General features: G+C 50.8%; 1 protein-coding gene across 1 annotated transcript in view; it reads right to left on the bottom strand.

Annotated features, from left to right (window-relative positions):
• Positions 1-22,441, bottom strand: part of EPHA8 (EPH receptor A8) — an 83,924-nt gene extending 61,483 nt beyond the window's left edge. Inside the window, exons 1-2 of the mRNA XM_077837064.1 lie at positions 21,848-22,441; positions 12,462-12,465 (exon numbers count right to left, since the gene is read on the bottom strand). Coding sequence (XP_077693190.1) covers positions 12,462-12,465; positions 21,848-22,441 — 598 coding nt within the window. The remainder of the gene's footprint in view (positions 1-12,461; positions 12,466-21,847) is intronic.
• Positions 22,442-22,901: the final 460 nt, after the last annotated feature.

Genomic DNA, 22,901 nt, shown 5'->3' with positions numbered 1-22,901 from the left:
GTGTTGCTGGCCAAGCTAATAATAGCGCCTGCAGAACCCAGCCTATTCCAAAGCACACCTGACGCGCTGACCTAGCTAAATTAGCCAGGCAGACACAGCGCAGCCAGCCAAGGACCTTGGCCTAGAGCCCAGATCACTGAATTCCACCGACACTGCTGAGCATCCAAATCCCTGGGGCTTCTAAGCAGATGGGCTGCACCTCTCTGAGCCTTAGTTATTGACTCTAGGCTATACGGCTAATAATGCTTTGTCCGTCCATCTGCAGATCTCCAAGTATTTGATGTAAGTGGGTCAGCACCACCAGACTGATGCTACATCTGGTTTAACTGAGTACAGAAAATGGGCCCACCTTACTGTGGTCTGGCAGAGATGCATTTCCTTCCAGCCGGGGGCTTCAGGTGGAGCTCGGAGGGAGAGGACTCTTCTTCCCAGATCCTGGGTTCCTTAACTTTCAAAAACCAACCCAGGTCAGTTCAGAAGCCAAGGATGAAAATATTGTCTGCCCGGTGGCCTGTTTGTTTTTCTGCAGTGACAGCATCGACAGAGAATTGAGTCTCCTTTTCATAGAGCAGTAGCTGTTTAAACATGTTACTGCACCATCCCTTGAAAACTGCACTTTGCAGGAGAAAATACAGAACTCTCCCCCTAGGATGTTCCAGGGCTGTGGGCTCCCGTGAATCCATTGGGCAGATCGAGGGACACAAAGAAACATCCAGGAATTTGCAAAACACTGATAATCGGAGCCATTTGAAAGTGTTTTACTCTCAGATAGTTCTCACTCAGCGTAATCAAGTGTCAGAAAACTGTCAAGCTGCCAATGAGCCTCAACCCACATTTCTGAAAGCACCAGCGGGTTTTCCTTCTTCTAGTGAAGGGCTGGGGGAGGCAGGAGGAAGGACGGGAGTTACAAGGGGATCAAATGATAATGAGAGATTGGTTGCAGCCTTAACATGGGGTGCGGTGTACACAGGAAAGTGTGTTAAAAATGACAAACGATCACAAAGTGTGAGGGTTTCCCTGGTCCTGCTTACGGGCTAGAGAACTCTAGGGAAGCCACATGCTCTGAGTCAGTTACAATAAGGTGGGGGTGAATTGTGCCTCTGTTTCCAGAAGCAGGCTGCCTTGTCTCTCTCTCTGTTTTGGGTTCTTGTGTATCCTTGTTCTGAATGCTACGAAACAGCCATGTTCCGTTACAACCTTCCAGCAAGACTCTTGTGTTGATTTAATATCTCTGGGTGTCTCCAGGAATGTAACAGTGAGGTTATCTCTTCTCCATAAGACAGCCCGACAGACCACTGGTCTGTCAGCACAGCCCACAGCCACTTGAGCTAAAGGCCCCAGTTGGTTAGCACTTAAAGAAACGCCCATGTGCTCAATCGAGGGCAACGTGTTCACACAAATACAGGGCCAGTTCTGCTCCCATTGAAGTCAGCGACAGCAAGATTGCGTCTGTAGCTCCCAGCTCACTCGTCCTAGATAGTATAGAATCATAGAATCATAGAATCATAGAATATCAGGGTTGGAAGGGACCCCAGAAGGTCATCTAGTCCCACCCCCTGCTCGAAGCAGGACCAATTCCCAGTTAAATCATCCCAGCCAGGGCTTTGTCAAGCCTGACCTTAAAAACCTCTAAGGAAGGAGATTCTACCACCTCCCTAGGTAACGCATTCCAGTGTTTCACCACCCCCTTAGTGAAAAAGTTTTTCCTAATATCCAATCTAAACCTCCCCCACTGCAACTTGAGGCCATTACTCCTTGTCCTGTCATCTGCTACCATTGAGAACAGTCTAGAGCCATCCTCTTTGGAACCCCCTTTCAGGTAGTTGAAAGCAGCTATCAAATCCCCCCTCATTCTTCTCTTCTGCAGGCTAAACAATCCCAGCTCCCTCAGCCTCTCCTCATAAGTCATGTGTTCTAGACCCCTAATCATTTTTGTTGCCCTTCGCTGGACTCTCTCCAATTTATCCACAGTAGGCCAGAGCCAGCCCCAATCACAGAAAAGCGGAGGATTTCTGCAGGCGTGTCTGGATCCAGGTGGGTTGTTTCGGAGTCACAACAACGTTTCTCTCTCTGAGCCGCTGTGTCACAAACTGTGTGTGTGTGTGTGTGTGTGTGTGTGTGTGTGTGTGTGTGTGTGAATGAGCCACATCTCCAGGGCGGACCAAGCCAGGCGAATGCCACTGAGGTGCCAGGAGCCCTTGAATCCGGGTAGCTGCACTTTAGGTGACCACTGACTGGGCATGATAGCGAGATATCTGTGACGCATGCACAGTCCCCAGGCAGTGATCTGACTGGCTGGGACAGAGCCACCAGCACAGGAAGATCAGGGCTTTCCACGTAGGAGCTGGTCAGTGCCCGGTCTCCACTGGCGTGGCCAATCCAGGCTGCTTCCTAGGCACCCGGAACACACCCCACCTCATGAGCCCGAGGTCACTGTGTGAGGCTGCTACACTCAAACCAGCAGCATGAAAAGGTAGTTAGAGAAATCAAAGGGCCTGAGCCCGTGGGACCCTAATTCAGCCCCTCAGGCATACCCAGGCTTGTAAGGAGTCTATGCCTTGACCCGCTGCCTCATTCACCAACCCTCCTGTGCGTCAAGGGCAGCATGTGACCCTGGAATTGGAGACTCTATCAGAAGAGGTGACTATGCTGAGCCCTGAGAAACGGCACAGCAAATCCTCCTCATGCCCAGTAACTAAAAGGCTCCTTCCAGCTGCAGGGAAATTAATGCTCCTGCAAACTCCTCTCTTGCCAGTTTTGCAAAAATCCCCCATAAAGTTGGGCTCTTGGAACTATCCTGAAAATGTCCCAAGTGCCTCAAATGCTCTGTGGGGCCAGGATGATTCTGTTTGCTGAGTGCAGCGAACAAATATCCTGCCATCCATCCCTGCAATCCTAACAAACTATGCCAGGGTTCTCCACCACTTCCCACCAGCCAGAAACATGTCTCCGGGTTTGCATACACCACCTGCCCTCTAAAGTCGCCAAGAACTCCCTGGAGCCCTGCAAAGGGGAACTTTCACAGGCCGCTGCTGTGCTATTTCTGTGCCAATGTCCGCACGCATTTATGCCCGCTGGGGGTCTGGCCTAGGACATTTTGCCCATATGTCTAGTGCTTCCCAGGTTTCTGTACGGGAGGCAGTCACACCACTAGCATTCCCAGAAAGCATCATTCCTCAGCAGTTACCTCACGTAGGACAATCCAGTGGTGCCCTTCCCCTTCCCACATACTCCTCTGCTCCCCCCGCAGCCTCCCCCCATGTGTAGGACACTAATTTTCCTCTCCTGACTTTGTTCATCAATGGCTATGACCGCAAAACTCTATTCACAAGCACCTAATTATCAAGCCAGGTCTTTCTCCTGGTAATTAGCAATGCCGTGGTGCTTTAATTGCTCGCTTAAAGTTGCCCACAAGGAAATTTAAGGTCCATTAAATTTGTTGATTGGTTCGTCAGCATGAATCCCACAGACTGGAACATAATGAACCAGCTTCCAGATTGTTAACCAGGCTCCCAAACCCATTTTCACCACCCCCATCCCACCAGCGCCAGAGAACCAGCCTGGGCGGGGCCCTGTAACCTGTCTGCTCTCTGAGGGTGCAAAGGCCCCCTAGCTCTGGAGGCCTAGACTGGCCATTTCCTATAATAGCCATAGCCTCTCTGTGTCTCATTGACTCGGAGGGATCACAGATGGGAAGGACCTGCCAGGTCACCTTCCCCCATCCCCTCCAGTCTCCCTGGCTGGACGACAGAGTCTGAAGGCTCCAGGAGCCATTCCCAGCCCAGGCACCATGTCCAGACAGAGTGGAGTTGGTCAAGATCTGCCACAGTGTTTCATTACAGGAAGCTCATGTTCTGTCTCAGTGTCTGGAACCCGGTCAGCATTTGCTATGGGTAAGCAGTGGCCCATGCCCAGTCGGGGTCGCTATGGGTCAGCACTGGCCTGTGCCCCATTGGTATTCGCTATGGGTCAGATCTGGCCCTTACCTGGTCGGGGTCGCCATCGGTCAGCACTGGCCCCTGCCCCACTGGTATCTGCTATGGGTCAGTGCTGGCCCGTGCCCAGTCAGGGTCGCTATGGGTCAGCGCTGGCTTGTGCCCAGTCAGGGTCGCTATGGGTCAGCGCTGGCTTGTGCCCCATTGGTATTCGCTATGGGTCAGATCTGGCCCATACCCGGTCGGGGTCGCCATCGGTCAGCACTGGCCCCTGCCCCATTGGTATCTGCTATGGGTCAGTGCTGGCCCGTGCCCAGTCGGGGTCTCTATGGGTCAGCGCTGGCTTGTGCCCAGTCGGGGTCGCTATGGGTCAGTGCTGGCCCGTGCCCAGTCGGGGTCGCTATGGGTCAGTGCTGGCCCGTGCCCAGTCAGGGTCGCTATGGGTCAGCGCTGGCTTGTGCCCAGCCGGGGTCGCTATGGGTCAGCGCTGGCCCATGCCTGGTGGGGGTCGCTATGGGTCAGCGCCGGCCTGTGCCCGGTCGAGGTTGCTATGGGTCAGCACTGGCATGAGCAGGGGTTTGTTCACCAGGATATTTGGGGAATCGTGGCTGTTCTACTGCTAAACACCCATATTCACATGCCAACAAGGGAGTTTGAGGGTGAGCAGGAGTATTCGCTCTTGCTATCCTTGGCTTACTGTTCTGCAGTCTGAAGCAAAGGCAATCCCGCATCTCTTAGGTGACCCGTCCCGCAGTCAGACTGCCCAGCTCACGGATACTCTGTGGGCTAGAATGATACATCCAAACTCTCCAGCAAACAGGCACAAAGACCAAAACTAACCAGAGAAATCGGGGCCAGGCCAAAAACAAGGCCCTAATTTCTCCATGAGCATTATTCCTATTGAACAGTGACCAGCTCTGGTCCTAAAGTCAGCAAGTTCCATATGCCTCTTGCTCGTGTTTTACACATTTCTATTTGTTTGTTTGCATCAGCACTTCCCCGAAGACACTGCAGAGCCAGATGTCACCACGCTGCCTGAGTGAATGGATGCAGGTCAGTTTCCAGAGAGCAGAGATTTGTAGTCACATGACTATATTCCTACTAGGCATAACAGATTAGCTACATGCCCATAACTCACCATCTGCTAAACAGACTTTAACCCAACTTTCCGGAATAGCTCATTTATACCTTGTGACCAGGAAAAAACAGGCCCTGGAGTCAATTTTTGAGAGCGGTACAAGCCACGGGGAAGAGGAATTTGGAAGGACTGGCCATTTCACCCCAAATTCCCAGCAACTCGGCGTGTCTCCAGGGGAGTGAGTGACCATGACCTGGATGTGCACAGTCCTCGCCCCCAAAGGACCCCTCCACACCACAAACTGGAACGAATGTTCCCAGGCACCAGCACGGTGGGACCTGGGAGCGGTGGGTGAGTAAAAACGCACCCTGACTCCAGCGGAAAGTGCAAGTGCAGGCAGCAGGACGTAATGGCTCCGGCACGACTGGCTGGTGTTCCCAATAGAGCAGCCCAGCTCTGACACAGCGTGCCGGAGGCCCTTTGATGACTGCAAATGGCTGGAGTCTCCATTTTATTTCTCCGGAGAATGACGTGTCTCCTACTCCCACCTGGCGGCTGCATCCGTTAGTCCAGGTCCCACACAATGGCTGGAACAGAGGCACAATGCAGTTTACATAGGGACTGTCCAGTTTGGCCGATGTGCATAGCAGAGGGGCATTGCTGGCACATGATGGTGTATATTACATTGGTGGACGTGCAGGTGAATGAACCGGTGATGGTGTGGCTGATCTGATTAGGTCCTGTGATGGTGTCGCTGGTGTAGATATGTGGGCAGAGTTGGCATCGAGGTTTGTTGCATGGATTGGTTCCTGAGTTACTGTGAGTTACTATGGTGCGGTGTGTTGTTGCTGGTGAGAATATGCTTCAGGTTGGCAGGTTGTCTATGGGCGAGGACTGGCCTGCCTCCCAAGGCATGTGAAAGTGAGGGATCGTGATGTCTTCTGCAGTTTCCACAGTATGCATCCGATGAAGTGAGCTGTAGCTCACGAAAGCTCATGCTCAAATAAATTGGTTAGTCTCTAAGGTGCCACAAGTACTCCTTTTCTTTTTGCGAATACAGACTAACACGGCTGTTACTCTGAAACCTGAGGGATCGTTGTCCAGGATGGGTTGTAGATCACTGATGATGCGTCGGAGAGGTTTTAGCTGAGGACTGTATGTGATGGCCAGTGGAGTTCTGTTGGTTTCTTTCTTGGTCTTGTCTCGCAGCAGGAGACTTCTGGCTCTGTTGATCTGTTTCCTTATTTCCTTGTGTGGGTATCATAGTTTTGAGAATGCTTGGTGAAGATCCTGTAGGTGTTGGTCTCTGTCTGAGGGGTTGGAGCAAATGCAGTTGTACCTCAGCGCTTGGCTGTAGACAATGGATTGTGTGATGTGTCCAGGGTGGAAGCTGGAGGCATGAAGGTAGGCATAGCGGTTGGTGGGTTTTCGGTATAGGGTGGTGTTAACGTGACCATTACTTATTTGCACTGTAGTGTCTAGGAAGTGGAGCTTCCATGTAGATTGGTCTAGGCTGAGGTTGATGGTGGGGTAGCAGATAGAATAGCCCAGTTGGGGCTCTAAGGGTATGTTGATTTGTTCCTTCCCTTTCCATGGGAAGGAAACCCTGGAAGAATTCCACCATGATTTCAACAGCTTCCTCCCCACCATCAACCTCAGCCTGGACCAATCTACATGGGAGATCCACTACACGGGAGATCCTACCTTCATGCCTCCAGCTTCCATCCTTTGCTCATGTTTGATTGGTGAAAATCAGGAGGGGAAATCTGAGGTTGCTATAAAATATGTACGTTTGTCAAAAGGGAGCAAGAGCGGAGAGACTGAATGAAACCAGAAACCTCAGCAACATGTCAGCAGGTGGGTTGAAATGCAGAGAAGTGCAGTGAATGCTTTTCAAACCACAAGGCCATAGTAACATGGCATGAATTAATTGTAACCCCTCCTGAAACAGTTCTGGTGCAAATGTCAACATGGCCAGTTCAGTAGAGGACTCTTCCATGCACAATGGCTGCTAAAAATTGACCATCAAATGTGAGCATTGGGAAGGAGGTAGAGAATAGTGGAGGGTACATTGTAATGGTAATTTTAGACATGGATGGTTCGATGTTACCTTGAACATCGCGATCAGCTTCGGATTCCTCATCTTGAGAAACATCAGACCAGAAAATGGAGAGGTCAAGAGAAAGGCAACAGAAATGATTGGCACACAGTGGAGGTGGACTTAAATACAAGGTAAATGAAACAGAACATAACCAGTTAGTTTGGGAACAGGAAATAGTAAAAGGCAATAGCGGCGAGGTACATGCAATGATAAATGGTCTCCTATCTGCCCCATCGCTTAGACAGATGACATGGGGAATCAGTGACACTAAAAAGCAGCACAATGAGAATGTATGAAAGCAAAATCAGTTCCAGCAATACGATATTGAAGCCAGTAACTTCCGGCCAGATTCTGGCACAGATACAAAGTAGCACCTCTCTGTGCGAGGATGCCCCCAATCTAGAGAGGACTCCCTGTTCCCCCGCCACTCTGTGTCCTTCTCAAGAACTAGTATGTTCTTATGTTCTTATTAGAGTAGAAAGATCCAGTTAACATGCTTCTCCCACAATCCCACACTGCCCCCCATGCCTTCCCAGGCACCGACATAGAAGTAGAAATCAGCAAGTACTAGGAAATTGCTTTCTAGTATAAAGCATTTACCCCAGAGTTCGGGTTTGCTTTGGATCATTATATTTTGTAAACTATGTCATATTTTTAAGGCAATTGTGACACCCTGGTACCCCCCTATTCACCACTGTCATATAATTAGGATATGTTTTGTACAAAATATGTCTTGTGAGGTATCATTCTAAAAGTCTTGATCTGCTAGACATTAATATCCCGTTGGATTGTATGCGCTATCATCGTCGTGTGTGAAGTTATGAAGTTTGGCTCTGTGTGTGTTACTGAAACACATGGTGAGGTTGAATACACCCACAAGCCGCCTTTCGGGTACAACAGTAAAAAGGCCAAACAGTGTGAATGGCTTATTCAGAAAATGCACACAAGCACCAGGACTACCCCAGGAACTGTGGACAACAGAAACCTCTCACTGCACAACGGGGACTGTTTGACCCAGGTCACAGCAAAGGAGCTTTCCAACAAATGGGAAGAAGATATAAAAGGGAGAAATGACATCATGATGGTACCTCACTCTCCCTACAACAACACACCTGGAAACAGCTGAGGAACAAAGACTAAACTGGGGGAAGTGCTGGTCCCAAGCTAAAGGGATTTTTAGCCTGTGAATGGAACACCTGGAGATTCCAAGCTATAAGCAAGTGCAGCTTGCCCCTTAAGAATCTGCAGTCTGCTTGTATTATCTCTTAGGGTGAGAACCTGCTATTCATACCTGATCTATGTAGTATATTAAGTTTAGTTTGTTTTTTATTTGCTAGATAATCTGCTTGGATCTGTTTGCTATCACTTATAAACACTTAAACTCTATCTTTTATAGTTAATAAACTTATTTTTGCTTTGTCTAAACCAGTGTGTGGGAATCATAAAGCAGGGGCAAAAAGCCACTGTATATTCCTCTCCACATTGAGGAAGGGGGCAAATTTTATGAGCTTACGCTGTACTGTTCCCTGTGCAGTGCAAAACGGTATAATTTTGGGTTTATACTCCAGAGAGGGTCTGTGCCTGAGCAGCAGGTAATTGCCCTAGCTGTAGCTTTCCCATGCAGGGGCTGGTCAGAGAGCCTGCATGTATCTGCAGCTGGGTGTGTCCCTACCTGTATGCTGGTGAAACTGCAGGTTGGAGAGGGCTTTGCAGCTTATCACAGCAGTACAGTGTAATAGGGAGGCTGGTGGGTCAGGGGGGCTCAGTGGTACCCCAGTTCCAGTTGGCACCCCGGGAGGAACCCATCACAGCTGTGTCTACACTACAAGTAGAAACTGTCTTGTTCCCTCTCCCCATCTGGTTTAGCACTGGCACGGTTCTAACCAGGGAGATGCTGGCAGCTTACAATGAGCGTGAGAACCAGACTTCAGGAGTGCAGCTGTCAAGGCTACTTGGCTAGCTGAAATCTGCAAGACACACTAATGACCTTTGGGTGACATCTGATCGAAAGGTCCAAGTTCAATGTTACTTCCTACCACCCCCCCTCTTCAGCAGCTCACAGTGGAGGAACGCATCATGGGGCCCACAAGCCGCTGTGCAAGCCAGGAAGAGGTTAATGGACTACTGAAGGCCCAATTAGCCCAAATTAAGACACCTGGAACAGGAAAAGTCTTCCAGGGAGGGGCTTAAAAAGAAGATCCCTGCTCAGCTGGAGGAGAGCAGGCACAGAGCAACTGTGGGGCTCTGACTGTGGGAGAGAAGGCTGGGGGCAAGGAAAGTAGGAGCCTAGTAGATTCCCTGTGGGTAAGGGAAGAATTTGTTTATGATGCTTCAGACTTGTGCACTTTGAATGCACTGGGAGGGCAGACCTGTCAGTGACCTCACCTGAGGGCTGAGTCTCTGCAACCTAGCAGGTGAGGGTGGGTGGGCAGAACAGTGGAAGATCAGCTGGGAAACCAGGATTGAGGGGCTGCTGCATCACACGGTGCCACAAGGGGCCACTCTGATAAGGAAGCACTGTAACGAACCTGTAGCAAATCCCAATATTATTTTGCAACAAGAACACGGGCAATAAGTGACTCAACTCGTCAATCACCCCATTACCAGTGTCAGCCTGGGGAAGGGTGTATTCAGGGAATATATTTAGACACTCAAGCAAACGGATACAGATCTTTGGATCTAAGGTTCGCGTGCTGGATAGGTGCAGAGTTCATTTTTCATAGTGAAAAGGGCCTTTCTGGAAAGATTTATAACCTGAGTGGATCTGTCGAAACTGGAAATTAGCCGTTTTAATTGTCAAGCGGACAAGAGCAAGATTCCAGCGCCTGGCGCCCCAGCGATTTTTCATTTTCTGCCATTGGGCCGAGAGGATATAAATCACTCTGTGGAGGCCTAATCATCTTTCTATAAATATCAGGGAAATTCCGTTTTGGCTTGGAGAAGAAATGAAAGACGAGATCCTTTGCCTTTACAGCAGTGTTTAAAATGTGATTCTGAATTAATTTCCTTTTGCCTTTCACAGGCGGATGCCTTATTTGTCAAAGCTAAAGATGTTTGAAGAGTGGAGGGCTTTCCACTCAACCCATTTTTCTAAGTACCTACCAGAGTGATGGAAGACAGGTCAGGAAAACGGAGCCGGTCAGTACTAGGGGATGGGAGGCTAGATCGGCAGAGCTGGGGGCCGATGAACCTCAAGCCCAGGTGTGGGATGAGGCAGATGGGCACCCAGCTTGCTACTTCCTACGCACCATCCCTCCTACCTTCTGTAGTCACCTTTTGGGGTCCCTTTAGCTTGGGCCTCAGCCCAGATTTAGCCTCCTGTCACTCAAGTCATTAACGTTAATCTGGCCTGTTTGCTGCGGGCACCTCCATACCACAGCTGCCAGCCGCCAAGATCCACATCTGCCCAATCATTGGAGGGAATCACCAAATGCCTCTTGCTGCTGCATTCCTGCCCTGCCCCACTGAGGTCAGTGGGAGCTTTATCACGGCCGGCAGCAGGGGCCTGATCCAGCCTCAGGTGCGCACCCCTGCCACGGTTTGGTGCCTGCTCCCACGCCAGCAGGGTGCTATGTTCTTCCCTCCGGCAGGCCTGGAGGCTGCAGCTCCCGCTCTCTCTGCTTTTGTCCCTGGGGAGGGAGCCAGTTTTTAGAGCAACTCTCCCACCCCACTTCTCCTTTGAGTTGAAAGTAATTCAGAGTCAGAGCCTTGTCTGACACCAGCAGGGCATTCTGCAAGAGCCTGAGGTGAGGCCTGCAGCCTCCAGCCCCAGTTCCTGCGGCAGAGGGGCACCAACCCTGCCAGTGTCTTGCGGAGTGGGTTCCTCGAGCAGGGTGATGTGACCTGATCACTACCCTCCATGGCTCCCCACCTGCCACTTGGAGGCTGAGCACCGCTCTGCCCCTCGCCCCAATCCTCCCTTGTCTTTGTCCCTGCCCTGTCCCTTCCACTCCGCCAGTGCTCCAGCCTGGCTCCCTCTCCGGCCCATCGCACATACTACCACCACTCTGGGTGGTCCGCCAGCCCTTCCTCGTTATCCCTCTGCAGCAGGGGCATTTGTACAGTGTGGGGCTGAGAGTCATTGAACGAAACTGTAAACCCTGCATATGATGGAAACCACTTTAAACCAGGGTGTTCAGCAGGACCCCCTTTGCCCTAGTTCCAGCCCCACTGCTCTGCTGTGTGCTGCTGCCAGAGAATCCAGACAGCTGTGAATACAGCTGTGCATCCAATTGGCCTATTCTTACTCCCATTCCCTTTCCTCAAATGTCTGTCGTTAGATCGTGGGTTTCTCTGAGCATCGGACGTTGGTGTTTGGAAAGTGCCCAGCATGCAATGGGCGCTGCTGCTAATGCTAATTAACATTCATGATGATGATGGGTCAGCGCCTAAGGGATAAACATCCAACAGCAGAACTTCCTCCCTGGCCAGCAGGGTCGGAATGGAATTTGGGCCCTGGACGGTGGTAGTAGAAGAGCACAACTGAGCTGTGCACAGAAGCACTGAATTCTGTTCCTTTGATATGTGTGAACAGAGCTGCCAGCAAGCTGTGGAAATGGGCCAGGTTCTCCCCTGGTGTCGAGCCACTGAGTTCACGCTCTGTGGGCTTCAACGGAGTTGGCCCAGCAGAGAGCCTGGCCCAGGGTTTTTTGAATCCTCAACGTGTAATGCATTTCAGCAAAAAATGATTCATTCTGCAACATGTTATTCATGATTCAGTATTGCCCTGGTTAAAGCGTGTCAGCCCGGGTGAGGACCAATACCTGCTCCACGCAGCCAAGAGCGACTTGTCAGAGCAAACAGCCCATAGGCTGCACAGAATCCATCTGCAATGTTTAGTGAATTAAAATGACATCGGGGTCATTCTTGTTTTGTATATAACTCTGCTGCACAGACCAAACACAGACACACTCCCTGCTTGGAAGAACTTAATGGGCTCTTGACCGATTTGCTAACTGAAAAAGGGGGATGCTTTTCCTACAGAGCAGCTCATCTAGCTATGCACCTGTAGAGAGGCAGAGGCAGAGACAGGCCGGGGTAGGAGCAGTGGAGAGTGCTGTCAATTCCTAGTCATGAGAGCGGCTTGCAAGAAAGATTCCCTTTCCCTTTGAGCTCTCCAGGGGGTACAAAGGGAGCCATAAAGGCAGTGAAGAACTAATACCAGGCTCTGACATCTATAGATGTGACATGCTTATAACCTTGGCACATGAAGCTAGAAACCACGTCAGCTCTAATTAACAGCGTTCAGAGGCCTGGTCTACAGTTAACACGTAGGTCAACCGAGAGGGTGTGAAGCATTCACACCCCTTAGAGATGTAGTACAGCAGACCTAAGCCCTAATGTGGACGCTCCTCGGTCAATGGAAGAATTCTGCCATCAGCCCAACTACTGCCTCTTGTGGGGATGGATTCCCACCACCCCAGAAAGCCCGCAGCAAGTGTACACTGCCACTACTTTGACAGAGTTGGGGGGGGACGGAGTCTCCAGGCGGCCATCTGTTCTTCTAAGGGACTTATCCCCAGGAATCAGCCAAAGGAGAGTGAGTCTTGCTGAGGCTGGCACCAAGAGTTACATCCAGCTGCAGAGTGAATTGCTGTTAGCTAGTGCAGACACCAATGCTGACCCCTGTATACGGTGTTGTCGCACTCTGTACCACCAAGCAGCATCCCGAAGCTGCCATATTCACCCCCGTCATATAATTATGACATATTTCATACAGAACAGGCCAGGTAAGATATCATATGAAAGGTCATGCTCTGCTGAAACCCACTGTTCTGTCCAATTATGTATAGCATCAGTGTGTATGCCGTTATGAGATTTTTCTGTACGGTTATTACTGAAATATGCTGTAAATTTGAGAGTCTCTACTGCTAGGTGAACCACTCCCAGGAGGGTCTCAACCGACCATTAATCAGCAGGGGAGGTGGAATCAAGGGGTTTACAATTCAGTGACAGTGGTGCAAGCACCCCACAGTGGTGACTGCTCAGCTCAATGACTCAGCTGCACAAGACTACCGGGGGGATTGCTCAACGCTGTGACTCAGCAGAGCCCACCAGGACATGTCTGTGCTCATATTTTCCAGGCACATGGTCTGAGGGTATAAAATAAAGGACAGTGGCATCATTCCTTTGCCTATCTTCTCCCCCATCTATGCTGGAAGCAACAAGAACACTGGAAAGATAAAGACTTTAACTGAGGAGACTGGTCCAGGCTTAAGGGACAAGCCTGTGTATTAAGAACTGTAACATCCAGTGGGGTGAGCAAACTGCTTGGTCCAAATACTGCCTACTCTAATAAGGTTTAAGATTTAGACCGTGCACTTACCTTTCATTTTCTTTGGTAACTAGCTCTGACCTTTTATGCCTCCCACTTATAATCACTCAAATCGATCTGTCTGTAGTTAATAAATCTGTTTTATATTTGACCTAACACAGTGTGTTTTGGTTGAAGTGCCTGGGAAATCTCAGCTTGGTTTACAAAGGCTGGTGCAGGTCCTCTCCACATTGAGGGAGGGGCGGACTGGGTAATAAACGTACACTGGTCAGGCTTCTGACCAGGGCAAGACGGTACAGTTCTGGGGTGTAAGTCTGGGGAGCTGGGGGAAACTGGCTGGTGCGTTTCCCTGTGTGATTTGTGTGTGGCTCAGGGTAGCTGGGTGTGGGGCTCCACATGCTGTTGTGCTGAGTGATCACAGCGCCTGGAGGTGTTTGTTGCTTGTCACTAGCAAAGCACTGTGAGAGACAGCCCAGGCTGGAGAGTTAAGGGGGCACAGCTGTACCCCAGTTCCAGGCTGTACTCTGGGGATCCCATCACAGCTGTATCTACTCACACACATCACATACGTGTGGCAGTGTACCACACAGCACTGCAGGGTACAAGGCAGACACAAGGGGCCAGAGGGGCAGAGGAGGCAAGGAACTTTGCAGACACAATCACAGCCTTCCTCTAGACTTGCTACAGGAAGCATGGGCCAGCCACTACGTGGGTGCAGCTGTGGAACCCCGGGGCTACCCCGTCACGCCATGTGTCTAGTCATGGAGAGCCACAAGGCAGCTGCAGTAGAAGAGCGGCCCACAGCACCACAGATTTAGGGGGAGGGGGAGACTCTAATGACTCTAATCTCTTTGCTCTGCCAAGATAAAGATTTGTTACTGCTATTGCCTGGCAGAGGTCTGTCTCAGGGCCCGGGCACCTGGGGTGGAGGATCTGACACTTGATCTGCACAATGGACTTCCGATAACAACAGCAGGGTTAGTTACAAAGGTGACTTTCTGCCTAACCTGCCCTACCCCCCCCCCCTTTACACACACCATGGCACCAGAAACCCTTTGCTAGCAGCAATAACTCCCCCAAGACACCCGAGGAACAGTTAAGCCAACGATCCTAGGTATCCCAGGATAACACTAAAATCAAAGACACCAGGAGAGGTGGAATTTAAGAAATGAGCTCTTATTTTGGCTGTTCTCCCAACTCCACAGAACTCTGGACTCCACAGGGCAGAAAACGGTCTCAACAGAGCCTGGGTCTTTTCCAATGTGACTTTGAAGGTTCTAACCCTGCGTCAAGTCTTGTAAGATGAACGACAACGCTTGCCTGGCCCCTAAATTCAAACAAAGCCCAGTGTCCCTTGTAAGCAGTGTCAGGATGAGCTCCGCCCTGACATCTGGTGGTGAGGTGTGGCAAGTTGTGGAAAAGAACTTCAGGGGCCGATCTCATTTGCTTAGGCACACCCACCCCGCCTAGAATGAGGCCATAGCTGCCCAAATGGTCACTTTGGCTGCTGTGGGATCCCCAGTGTCTCTGTTATTGGGGCAGGAAGAATAAATTGTTATTATGCTGATTATGGGAACTGTGCTTGGAACTGTACTTGGCCTTTTGTTATGCTGGAGGGACTCACCATCAACTAAGTAGCACTCGCTAGGCAAGGGTCATGGGTTTTAAAACTCTGTGAAGGGAGAGAGGCTGGGGGCAAGTATTAATACTTGGTGGTATGGGCCCCTTGGTGAGGGTCTTACATGCTAATTGTATTTCCTCCTCTATGCACTGTAGACTATCAGAGCTAATTTTGATTTCATTAGGAGTCTAGTTACAGGCTGCTGAGCTCACTTTGGGCTAGTGGTGCACCAGCACTGAGGCTCCCCTACTACTACAAGCTGAATTCATCAAAGAGCTGAACTGACCAAGGGTATGTCTACACTACAGAATAAGGTTGAATTTATAGAAATTGGTTTTATATATTTGAGCGTGTGTCCCCCCACAGAAAACGCTTTAAGTGCATTAACTCGGCAGAGTGCTTCCACAGTACTGAGGCTAGAGCTGACTTCTGGAGCGTTGCACTGGGGGTAGCTATCCCACAGTTCCCGCAGTCCCTGCTGCCCATTGGAATTCTGGGTTGAGATCCCAATGCCTGATGGGGCTAAAACATTGTCGCGGGTGGTTCTGGATACATATCGTCAGGCCCCCCTTCCCTCCCTTCCTCCGTGAAAGCAAGGGCAGACAATCGTTTCATGCCTTTTTTCCTGAGTTACCTGTGCAGACGCCATACTATGGCAAGCATGGAGCCTGCTCAGGTAACCGTCACTGTATGTCTCCTGGGTGCTGGCAGACGTGGTACGGCATTGCTACACAGTAGCAGCAACCCATTGCCTTGTGGCAGCAGATGGTACAGTATGACTAGTAGCCATCATCATCATCATGTCTGAGGTGCTCCTGGCCACGAGCGCCTGGGCAGACATGGGTGCAGGGACTAAATTTGGAGTGACTTGACCAGGTCATTCTCTTTAGTCCTGCAGTCAGTCCTATTGAACCGTCTTGTGGTGAGCAGGCAGATGATATGGATTGCTAGCAGTCCTACTGCATCATCTTCTGCTGAGCAGCCATGAGATGTGGATGGTATGCAGTCCTTCTGCACCATCTGCTGCCAGCCAAAGATGTAAAAGATAGATGGAGTGGATCAAAATAAGAAATAGACCAGATTTGTTTTGTACTCATTTGCCTCCTCCCCCATCTAGGGGACTCATTCCTCTAGGTCACACTGCAGTCACTCACAGAGAAGGTGCAGCGAGGTAAATCTAGCCATGTATCAATCAGAGGCCAGACTAACCTCCTTGTTCCAATAAGAACAATAACTTAGGTGCACCATTTCTTATTAGAACCCTCCGTGAAGTCCTGCCTGAAATACTCCTTGATGTAAAGCCACCCCCTTTGTTGATATTAATTCCCTGAAGCCAACCCTGTAAGCCATGTCGTCAGTCGCCCCTCCCTCCGTCAGAGCAACGGCAGACAATCGTTCCACGCCTTTTTTCTGTGCAGACGCCATACCAAGGCAAGCATGGAGGCCGCTCAGCTCACTTTGGCAATTAGGAGCACATTAAACACCACACGCATTATCCAGCAGTATATGCAGCACCAGAACAAAGCAATACCGGGCGAGTAGGCGACGTCAGCACGGTCACGTGAGTGATCAGGACATGGACACAGATTTCTCTGAAAGCATGGGCCCTGCCAATGCATGCATCATGGTGCTAACGGGGCAGGTTCATGCTGTGGAACGCCGATTCTGGGCTCGGGAAACAAGCACAGACTGGTGGGACCGCATAGTGTTGCAGGTCTGGGACGATTCCCAGTGGCTGCGAAACTTTCGCATGCGTAAGGGCACTTTCATGGAACTTTGTGACTTGCTTTCCCCTGCCCTGAAGTGCATGAATACCAAGATGAGAGCAGCCCTCACAGTTGAGAAGCGAGTGGCGATAGCCCTGTGGAAGCTTGCAACACCAGACAGCTACTGGTCAGTCGGGAATCAATTTGGAGTGGGCAAATCTACTGTGGGGGCTGCTGTGATGCAAGTAGCCCACGCAATCAAAGATCTGCTGATATCAAAGGTAGTGACCCTGGGAAATGTGCAGGTCATAGTGGATGGCTTTGCTGCAATGGGATTCCCTAACTGTGGTGGGGCCATAGACGGAACCCATATCCCTATCTTGGCACCGGAGCACCAAGCCGCCGAGTACATAAACCGCAAGGGGTACTTTTCGATAGTGCTGCAAGCTCTGGTGGATCACAAGGGACGTTTCACGAACATCAACGTGGGATGGCCGGGAAAGGTACATGACGCTCGCATCTTCAGGAACTCTGGTCTGTTTCAAAAGTTGCAGGAAGGGACTTTATTCCCAGACCAGAAAATAACTGTTGGCGATGTTGAAATGCCTATATGTATCCTTGGGGACGCAGCCTACCCCTTAATGCCATGGTTCATGAAGCCGTACACAGGCAGCCTGGACAGTAGTCAGGAGCTGTTCAACTACAGGCTGAGCAAGTGCAGAATGGTGGTAGAATGTGCATTTGGACGTTTAAAGGCACGCTGGCGCAGTTTACTGACTCGCTTAGACCTCAGCGAAACCAATATTCCCACTCCCACTGTTATTACTGCTTGCTGTGTGCTCCACAATATCTGTGAGAGTAAGAGGCAGATGTTTATGGCGGGGTGGGAGGTTGAGGCAAATCGCCTGGCTGCTGGTTACGCGCAGCCAGACACCAGGGCGGTTAGAAGAGCACAGGAGGGCGCGGTACGCATCAGAGAAGCTTTGAAAACCAGTTTCATGACTGGCCAGGCTACGGTGTGAAAGTTCCATTTGTTTCTCCTTGATGAAACCCCCCGCCCCTTGGTTCACTCTATTTCCCTGTAAGCTAACCACCCTCCCCTCCTCCCTTCGATCACCGCTTGCAGAGGCAATAAAGTCATTGTTGCTTCACATTCATGCATTCTTTATTCATTCATCACACAAATAGGGGGATGACGACCAAGGTAGCCCAGGAGGGGTGGTGGAGGAGGGAAGGAAAATGCCACACAGCACTTTAAAAGTTTACAACTTTAAAATTTATTGAATGTCAGCCTTCTTTTTTTTGGGCAATCCTCTGTGGTGGAGTGGCTGGTTGGTCGGTGGCCCCCCCACCGCGTTCTTGGGCGTCTGGGTGCGGAGGCTATGGAACTTGGGGAGGAGGGCGGTTGGTTACACAAGGGCTGTAGTAGCAGTCTGTGCTCCAGCTGCCTTTGCTGCAGCTCAACCATACACTGGAGCATACTGGTTTGGTCCTCCAGCAGCCTCAGCATTGAATTCTCCTCTCATCACGTTGCCGCCACATTTGAGCTTCAGCCCTCTCTTCAGCCCGCCACTTACTCTCTTCAGCCCACCACCTCTCCTCCCGGTCATTTTGTGCTTTCCTGCACTCTGACATTATTTGCCTCCATGCAAATGCATTCGTCTGTGCTCTGTCCGTTTGGGAGGACAGCATGAGCTCGGAGAACATTTCATCTCGAGTGCGTTTTTTTTTCTTTCTAATCTTCACTAGCCTCTGGGAAGGAGAAGATCCTGTGATCATTTAAACACATGCAGCTGGTGGAGAAAAGAAAAGGGACAGCGGTATTTAAAAAGACACATTTTATAAAACAGTGGCTACACTCTTTCAGGGTAAACCTTGCTGTTAACATTACATACATAGCACATGTGCTTTCGTTACAAGGTCGCATTTTGCCTCCCCCCACCGTGTGGCTACCCCCTCAACCCTCCCCCCTCCCCGTGGCTAACAGCGGGGAACATTTCGGTTTAGTCACAGGCAAACAGCCCAGCAGGAACGGGCTCCTCTGAGTGTCCCCTGAAGAAAAGCACTCTATTTCAACCAGGTGACCATGAATTATATCTCACTCTCCTGAGGATAACACAGAGAGATAAAGAACGGATGTTGTTTGAATGCCAGCAAACTTACACTGCAATGCTTTGTTGTACAATGATTCCCGAGTACGTGTTACTGGCCTGGAGTGGTAAAGTGTCCTACCATGAAGGACGCAATAAGGCTGCCCTCCCCAGAAACCTTTTGCAAAGGCTTTGGGAGTACATCCAGGAGAGCCGCGAATGCCAGGGCAAAGTAATCCTTTCACATGCTTGCTTTTAAACCATGTATAGTATTTTAAAAGGTACACTCACCGGAGGTCCCTTCTCCGCCTGCTGGGTCCAGGAAGCAGCCTTGGGTGGGTTCAGGGAGTACTGGCTCCAGGTCCAGGGTGAGAAACAGTTCCTGGCTGTCGGGAAAACCGGTTTCTCCGCTTGCTTGCTGTGAGCTATCTACAACCTCATCATCATCTTCTTCGTCCCCAAAACCTGCTTCCGTGTTGCCTCCATCTCCATTGAAGGAGTCAAACAACACGGCTGGCGTAGTAGTGGCTGAACCCCCTAAAATGGCATGCAGCTCATCATAGAAGCGGCATGTTTGGGGCTCTGACCCGGAGCGGCCATTCGCCTCTCTGGTTTTCTGGTAGGCTTGCCTCAGCTCCTTAAGTTTCATGCAGCACTGCTTCGGGTCCCTGTTATGGCCTCTGTCCTTCATGCCCTGGGAGATTTTGACAAAGGTTTTGGCATTTCGAAAACTGGAACGGAGTTCTGATAGCACGGATTCCTCTCCCCATACAGCGATCAGATCCCGTACCTCCCGTTCGGTCAATGCTGGAGCTCTTTTGCGATTCTGGGACTCCATCATGGTCATCTCTGCTGATGAGCTCTGCTTGGTCACCTGCAGCTTGCCACGCTGGCCAAACAGGAAATGAGATTCAAAAGTTTGCGGTTCTTTTCCTGTCTACCTGGCCAGTGCATCTGAGTTGAGAGTGCTGTCCAGAGCGGTCACAATGGAGCACTCCGGGATAGCTCCCGGAGGCCAATACCGTCAAATTGTGTCCACAGTACCCCAAATTCGACCCGGCAAGGCCGATTTAAGCGCTAATCCACTTGTCAGGGGTGGAGTAAAGAAATCGATTTTAAGAGCCCTTTAAGTCGAAATAAAGGGCTTCATTGTGTGGACGGGTGCAGGTTTACATCGATTTAACGCTGCTAAATTCGACCTAAAGTCCTAGTGTAGACCAGGGCTAAGAGCTGAAATCACTGAGCGTTGTGTTAAGTAGTGGGGGAGCCTGAAGATATATTGTGGAGCAGTTTGCGGGACGGCTGGAGTGCCTTGTGGACAGGCTGGTGGAGCAGTTCATAGGATGGTGGGAGCTGCTGGTGGGACGCGGAGCAGTTTGTGGACCGGCTGGTGGAGCAGTTCGTGGGATGGCAGGAGCTGCTTGTGGGCCGCGGAGCTGAGCGAAGCAGTTTGTGGGGTGGCTGGCGGAGCGGAGCGGAGCCCTATGGAGCTGTGGGGCGGTCAGCTTCAGATCATGTAAAGTGCCCCTTACCCCCGTCCCCATCTCCACCCAGGTTGGGAGGTAAAGCTCTGCAGATAAACTTTCGAACTCTGGGGCTGCCCTGACCAGGGACAGAGACTTTTGGGTCATTGGACTTTTGGGACTTTGGGTGATTTGGGGTTGCTGGACTCAAGAACCAAAGGGAAAGGGCATGCCCCAATTTGCTTGGGGTGGGTTTTTTTGCTCATGGGTTGTGTTATGAATCCTGTTGGTGGTGTTTCCCCAACATAATGCCACATTGTTTCTCTCTGTTATTAAAAGGCTTTTTGCTACACTCAGACTATGTGCTTGCAAGAGGGGAAGTATTGCCTCTTGGAGGCACCCAGCAAGGGTGGTATGTATTTGTCCCAGGTCACTGGGTGGGGGCTTGAGCCGGTTTGCATTGTGTTATTGGAATGGATCCCCTAGATATTGAACCCGGCCCTTGTTGCTGCCAACTCTGACGGGCAGAAGGGTTACACCATGTTTGCAGAGTCGAAGCTCTGCTCCTCTAAAAACCTCGCATGAAAAACCAAAAGCAAACAAACCTGCACAGAGGGGTCTCCCAGGGAGCCCAGTGCATGGAATTCTGTACACACGCAGCCCCATGCCAGTTGCGCAGCCTGCTACAGGGCTATTGCCTGCTCACCAGACTCCTTATCACAGTTTATACAGTTGGCAGCATGAACCCCTTCCTGGGGCGGGGGGGCTCTTGGGGAAGTCTCCTCTACACCCCTGGAGGCTGCAGGGGTAGCTCTGGTTGATGATGGGATTAAGGCGATAACCTTGTTTTATACATCTTAGTGTCTCTCTTTTGTTTGCTTTGCTGTCAACTCCCTGCCAAAGAGAAGTGAGAGAGGCAGCGCTTAGGTATGCAGGAGGGAGGGCTCTTCTCTCTGGCCATGAGCTGCTAACAGCCAGCGCACGGAGCAGCTCTCAGCTGCTGGAGGGACATTCCCAGCGTAAAGTTGTAGCTTTCTACAAAGCAGGTTTCCTTGCCTGTGTCACCAATAACACTGATGGGGATAACCCACCCGGCTTCCTGACCCGCTCACACGCTCAGCCGTTCACACGGCCGATTCGCTTTCAGTATTTCCCTCAGCTCGGAAAGGAAAACAGACCAGGATGTTTCACGTCTGTTTTGTCAGTTTCCAGCCAATGTCACTGTCAGGTTCCTGTGCCCTAGCACAGTGCTGCAATGTCTGGATTGCAAATGCAGCAAGGTAGGGTGACCAGATGTCCCAGTTTTATAGGCACCTATTACCCCCCACCCCTGTCCCGATTTTTCACATTTGCTATCTGGGGTCACCCTGATGCAGGGGAATGTCTACTTGTGAATAAAAGATCAAATAAAATAAATAAAATCCCCCCCCTTACCCACTGGAATTTATAAGAATGTTCACGGGACCATTTCTGCTGTGAGAGTTCATTGTGCAAACCCTATATTCCACGGCTCATTTTGACATGTTGGTATCTTTGCCCCCAGCCCTCCCCTTTAAGAGGTAAAGAGAGACTTACCCACACAGAAATCTCTCTGCTCTTGGTAGCCAGCGCTGCACACACATTTCCCAATGGGCACCAGCCATTCCCCCTCAGCACTGCAGTACATTTTGGGGGTGTCTCTCTCCTCAGAGTGCCTCACACATTCGCCCCGCACCTCCACCAAGGAGGAGGAGTCCGCCCCGGTAACCACCTCGGAGAAGGACGCCAGGTTCCTGACCATCGCGGGGCACTTCTTGTAGTATACCCGGACAGAGACGATGGCAATGCAGGCCCCTATGTCCTGGAAAGCCAGGTAAAAGCCCCGCTTGCTCAGGGGTCCCACGCCCCTCACCTCGGTGTTGAGCTTGAGCCGCCTGACCCCCAGGTCTACGCTGGTGAAGCTCTCGTCGGCTGCTATGGTATCAATCTTCACAAACTGGCTCTCCCGGGTGCTGGTGCCCAGGTCCCGGTCCGACTCCAGGTAGTAGAGATTGAATGTCTCCTTGCAGGTGCCCAGCACCCCAGGCATACTGTTACAGTCCCGCAGGGTGAACTTGATCTCAGCATAAACCCGACGGGCACCATCCCGTTGGACCCAATTGCTGCGCAGCCAGTTGTTCTGGTTTGGGGTCATGACATTACAGACTTGGTAGGTGTGGATAGGGGTGAAAAATTCATCCATTTCATTGATAGAATCCCACTGTGGGACAGAGGGGGAGAGGTTAGTATGAACACGCACATCAGCCATTCACTGATACAAGCCCTCGGACGGGGGGAGAAGGGTGAGTGTGAACATGCCCTTCATCTCCCCACAACAGAACGGTTGTAACTGCAGCTGAATGAATGATCTTTTATGAATAAAGCTGATTATGAATTTAGGGGGAAACTTTGTGGGTCTATGGGATTTAGGTGCACAAGCCCTATTTAAAACTGCTGGGATTTGTGCTCCTAAATCCCTTGGGTGCTTCTGACAAATCCCCCTTTCCTTGAGCCCTTTTGCTGTTTTCAAATTGTTGGCAAACCCACCCTGATTTCCATGGGCGTGTTCCCTGTTCGTGAGGATTCACCAGAGTTCCTGGGAGCAGATCTCAGGT

This window comes from Eretmochelys imbricata, chromosome 18, assembly GCF_965152235.1.
Source record: "Eretmochelys imbricata isolate rEreImb1 chromosome 18, rEreImb1.hap1, whole genome shotgun sequence".
In the NCBI taxonomy this organism is placed as follows: Eukaryota; Metazoa; Chordata; order Testudines; family Cheloniidae; genus Eretmochelys; species Eretmochelys imbricata.
This window is presented reverse-complemented; position numbering and strand designations above follow the sequence as displayed.